Genomic DNA, 4,541 nt, shown 5'->3' with positions numbered 1-4,541 from the left:
GGGACGCACAGACGCGACGTGATTTCGGCCATCTCCAAACCGCCGATGCTACTGACAATGTTGGATGACTGGCTGATGGATGGGGCCGCGGCCGAGGCGCCAGCCAGGGCCCCGGCAATGGCTGCATGCCCGCCAATCAGCGGCTCGATGTACATGCGGAAGTCCGGGGCAAAGTACTCCCGGCCGGCGGCCACCAGTGGCAGGGCCGAGCCAATTTGCAATGGCCTCCCGGCCGCCCGGGCTGACAAGCACACTTGCATCTTGACCCCGGCCGCCGAGGAGGCCATCCCACCGCCAAGTAGCAGCACGGGCAGGCCAAAATCGAGAACCGTATCCAAGATCCGCGAGTAGCCTAACGGAGGTGACCAAGCACATAGCAACCAGGTGAGGACAGAGTGGGCAAGGCAAGGCGAGGACAGGCATGCCCGAACCGAGGAAACACCTCACGCACCCTGCAAGGTCAGGCCGAAGGTGCCAAACCGGTCGCCAGCCAGGGCGCCGGTGGAACACCGGAAGACAATGGCGCTCGGCTGGTAGGCATCCACCGTCCGTCGGACGGACTGCGCAGCAAGTCGGGGGCGGGCGGGGGGATCCAGGGCACCTGCGTCAAAAACAACCTCGCACACGGGAGGGGGGGGGGGGAGGCAGGACTCCCGAGGTCAAAGGCAACCGCATCCAGCCAGGCACATACCTCGGTAAACAGCCTCGCGGCATATGAGTCGTCAATCCCATCCCAGAGGGGAATGTTAATGGCATGGCCGCGCCCGGGGCCCGGGGCGCCGGTGTCTCCCGGGGCCCCGGTCCCGGGGAAGATCGGCCCGAAGGCTGTATTGTGGAGCACCGCCGCAGCAATGGCGCTGGCTCCGGCGGCATTGACGCTGGACAGGGTCGCCGGTGTGGTGGAGGCTGCGGTCGAACCGCCGCCGGCGGCCGCCTTCCGGCCATGACCAGCCCCACCAGCTCGCGTGGCACCTGCCCGGGCACCGGCAGTGCCGGGCTTGGGAGTCGCGCTGTTGACGATGTCCGCGGAGAAGGTCGGCGCCGGGGACACCGACGGGTCACAGTACCGGTGGAAGGACATGGTCAGCACACGGTCCGTCGTGTAGAAGGCCGATTCGACCGCGTCCGCGTGGAAGGAGTCCAGGTTGATGAAGAGAACACGCTGGTGCTTGCGCAGGAGCTCCAGGATGGCCAGCACCACGTCATTGATGAACGACCCGCCGGAGGCATTGGCCGGATTCGCGTGCGGAAAGCCCCCCAGCCAGTTGATGGCGACGTCCGCCTCGCCAGCATTGAGGGCCCGCGCCCCGGCCAGCGACCCCCCGGCGTAGATCGAACAAAAGGTGTCCATCCCGTCGAAGGGCGGACAATCGCCATCGGGCACAATGCCAAAGGCCGCACACACATTGGCCACATCGCGACTCCGTCGCAAGGACGCCATGGATCCGGTGCTGTCGGCCATGGCGGCCGCCGCGGCCAAGGCAATCGATGACACATAGTCATCGGTGTGGAAGCGCGTCAGGTCGGCGAAGGCCGCCCGGTTGTAAGAGCCCTGTAGGGGGGGGGGGGGACAAAAAGGGCAGCGGAAAGAGGATGGAGGACGCGTGAGTCGAGGAGAGGGCAATTGGCCGAGAGCGATGGGCGGGTCGGTGAAAACGCACACAAAGGATGAACTCGCGCAGGAGGCTGTACTGCACGAGGAGCTGGTGGGTGAGGCGGGCCCGGAAGGGCTGAATAGGATGCCCACGGCCGAAGGAGTGACAGGCATATTCATCTGTGTGCGTGTCAGGGGGGGGGGAGAGAGAGAAGGAGGAGGAAGAAGAGAGGACCACAACCCGAGCATCCCAAGGGGAATACGAGAGATCCGTCAGCCAATGGCGCATCATCCAGATGGGGCGGGGAGAATGGCCACCAATGAAAGGAGCTGCCCGGCCAGAGCCCGGGGGGAGGGCAGAATGTGCGCACCGTCGAAAAAGTACCACACCCGGCGGCCGACCGCGACCGAGGTACGCTGGCCGACTAGCAAGGCCCGCGCATGCTCGGTGTTCCATGGACTGGCCACGGTCAATGTCGATGCCAGAGTCGGCGACCGAATCGGGGCTGGCAGAGGCGTCGACGGCGGTGGCCCCGATCGGGCAAGGGTGCTCGAAGAGGAGGACGCCGAGGAGCTGGCCGAGGAGCCGGTCGAGGATCCATGCTCCGCAGGGGTGGCCTTGGCATGGGACGGCTTGCCTCCAGCCGCGGCGGAGCCAGCCAACTGGCTGGATGTCCCGGGTGAGGCCTTTCCTGGCGCGGCCGTCGGGCCGACCGCCGTGGCCAGGGACAGCACCGGCTTCCGCTCGCTAGCGGAGGCCTTCATGGCGTGCGCTCGGCAGAGGGGGGAGAGAAGAGCGAAGGTGTAGGAAGGAGGGAGGAGACCAAAAGGGGGGGGGGGCGAGAGGGAGGCCGAGGGGAGGAAGGGGCAGTGGAGAAGATGTTTAGGCGCTGGGAGGGGGCTTGTACCGAGCAGGGAGTCGCACAAAAGGGCCAACGTGCGCGTCCCGACGGCACGGGCAGCGGGTAAGAACGTCCAGTATTCCCCCCCCCCCCCCCCCCGGACAAGGGCCAATCTAGCTCCCCTGCGGCTGGCGGTTGTCACCTTCAAGCCCGGCCGACCTCCACGCCTGCCCCACACACAGGCCGCCGGGTCCTCCCCGCTCGGAACAGCTGGCCGGTGGGGGGGGGGGGGGACACGGCTGGGCACCGGCCGGCGGGACCATCGACGGCGGGAAAGATCGTGCATCGTCGTGTGACCTATAATGAGCATGTGATCCCAAACGCTAACGGCCTGCCGCCGCCAGAAAAATGGCGCGAAGGCTCTGGGAACTGTGGAGGGGTGGCACGAAAAATGCGGGACGCGAGATTGAGAAAACAATACGCGCCCGGCGGGGGAGAGAAAGAGCCCCTCGACGTTGGCCTGTTCCTGCTCACCGCCGTTATTATGTGGCCGCCCTCTCCCGCCCCTGCCGGGGTCCCTGCCCATTGTCCCCTCCTGTCTTTGGAACATTCCATCCCCCTACCACCGGGCACAGGAGCCGGGCACAGACCACCGGAACAGGAGTCTCCCCGCTCCAGGGCCAGGGATGGGGGGAAAGGGCGGCATACGACCAAGCGCGGCGCGCCTGTCGGGGGTCTCTCTCTCCCTTTCCCTCTCTCTCTGTGTGTGTGTGTGTGTGTGTGTGTGTGTGTGCGTAGCGCGCGGGCGAAGGGGTCGGAGAAGGGCACACACGGCGCCGGTAGAAAGGAAAGCTGACCAGAGCTTCAAGGGAGTTTTTATTTGGATGCGGGAGGAGACACACGCGTGGAGAGGGGGGGCACGGACAGATAAAGACATGGAGAGAGGAAAAAGCACACAAGGGGAGGGGGAGGGGGGCGGCGCGGCGGAGGAGCAGGCGGGCTGGCCCGATACCACCACCACCACATATCCGCCTCTTGTCAGTGCGCGTCCATCTCTCTTGCCCGAGACAGAACACCTGAGAGCGGCAGCGCCAGCGAGAGCACTCCTGCTGGCTCACTCGCACGCACGCATACACATGGTGGACCTTCTTACTGCTTGTTGAAGTAGCGGTTGATGTCGATCTTGGTGGCACCGTTGGCGGAGACGAAGCCGATGGCGGTCTCGAGGACAGAGCCGACAACGGTACGCTTGATGGTGATGGTGCCGACGTCGTTGGTGGACTCAACGATCAGGGTGGCACCCTCGTAGCGAGCGGTGTACTTGGCGGGGTTGCCGCTCAGGTCGTCCAGGGTGACGGGCTCGGCACCAATGGGAATGGTGGTGGTGTTGTCAGCCATGGTGGTCTTGGTGACGATGGTGACGGACTCCTCGGTGGCGGTGATGACCAGGGTCTGGCTGAGGGCGGCAATGGCCTGAGTTTTCGCCAGACGAGAGGGGGAGGGGGGGGGGGGCAGGAAGGAGCAGAGTCAGCACACAGGAAGGGGGCCGGGGGCGGGGGGACAGAAGCAGCGCGAGTAACTCGACAGCCAAGTCGGGCAGAGAAAGGGGCGAAAGAGTGCCAGGGGCGGCACCACAGGCAGCGTGTGGGCGGACCTTGCGCTTGATCCAGCCGACGCCGACGGCCTCGAGGAAGGCCTCCATGTTGTCGGACTTGTCGGAGTCGAGGACGAAGGTGCCGTTGAGATCCTGGAAAGACATGATGAAAGTGTGTTGAAGAGGGGGGAACAAAGAAGGAGAATCCAAAAATGTATCTGCCCCAGCGCTGGACGCCCGGACTCCTGACTGGGTCCACTTAAGCGGGTATAAATAGTGGTCTTCGCCCTGGCGGACGCGACCATCCCCAGGAGGGGGGGGGGGCGGGGGGGAATTGGCCTGGGAGGCTGTGCCCGGAAGCCAGCGGGGCGCACGCCGGACACGGGAACCCTGTCCACTCACAGTCGGGGGAAACACCAGCGCGACCGCCGCCCTCTCAGACTGGCCTCTCCTGCCTTCAGGGGAGATGTCCCGAAGTACGTGTCATCGCTCGGCTGTCCCCGCCCCCCCC

At 65.6% G+C, this 4,541-nt stretch overlaps 2 protein-coding genes across 2 annotated transcripts in view; both read right to left on the bottom strand.

Moving 5' to 3' along the window:
* Positions 1-2,487, bottom strand: part of H696_05179 (hypothetical protein) — a 3,034-nt gene extending 547 nt beyond the window's left edge. Inside the window, exons 1-5 of the mRNA XM_009499035.1 lie at positions 1,966-2,487; positions 1,662-1,774; positions 692-1,552; positions 452-560; positions 10-352 (exon numbers count right to left, since the gene is read on the bottom strand). Of these exons, the coding sequence (XP_009497310.1) occupies positions 10-352; positions 452-560; positions 692-1,552; positions 1,662-1,774; positions 1,966-2,359 (1,820 nt within the window). The 5' untranslated portion in view covers positions 2,360-2,487. The remainder of the gene's footprint in view (positions 1-9; positions 353-451; positions 561-691; positions 1,553-1,661; positions 1,775-1,965) is intronic.
* Positions 2,488-3,276: 789 nt separating this feature from the next.
* On the bottom strand, positions 3,277-4,253 carry H696_05178 (hypothetical protein). The gene is made up of 2 exons (XM_009499034.1): positions 4,091-4,253; positions 3,277-3,909 (listed from the first exon to the last, which is right to left on the bottom strand). The coding sequence occupies exons 1-2, from the start codon at positions 4,193-4,195 to the stop codon at positions 3,586-3,588; spliced, it is 429 nt and encodes a 142-aa protein (XP_009497309.1). The 5' UTR covers positions 4,196-4,253; the 3' UTR covers positions 3,277-3,585.
* Positions 4,254-4,541: the final 288 nt, after the last annotated feature.

This window comes from Fonticula alba (genome assembly GCF_000388065.1).
Source record: "Fonticula alba strain ATCC 38817 unplaced genomic scaffold supercont2.9, whole genome shotgun sequence".
NCBI lineage: Eukaryota > Rotosphaerida > Fonticulaceae > Fonticula > Fonticula alba.
The sequence above is the reverse complement of the archived record's forward strand: the minus strand, read 5'-3'. Positions and strand labels throughout refer to the sequence as shown.

What these genes read in the sequence shown, in the direction of transcription:
- H696_05178 (XM_009499034.1), bottom strand. Translation starts at nt 4,195, where the DNA reads ATGTCTTTCCAGGATCTCAACGGCACCTTCGTCCTCGACTCCGACAAG. An exon ending in TCGGCTGGATCAAGCGCAAG is followed by an intron (nt 3,910 to 4,090) that starts GTCCGCCCACAC and finishes GCGAAAACTCAG; the next exon opens with GCCATTGCCGCCCTCAGCCA.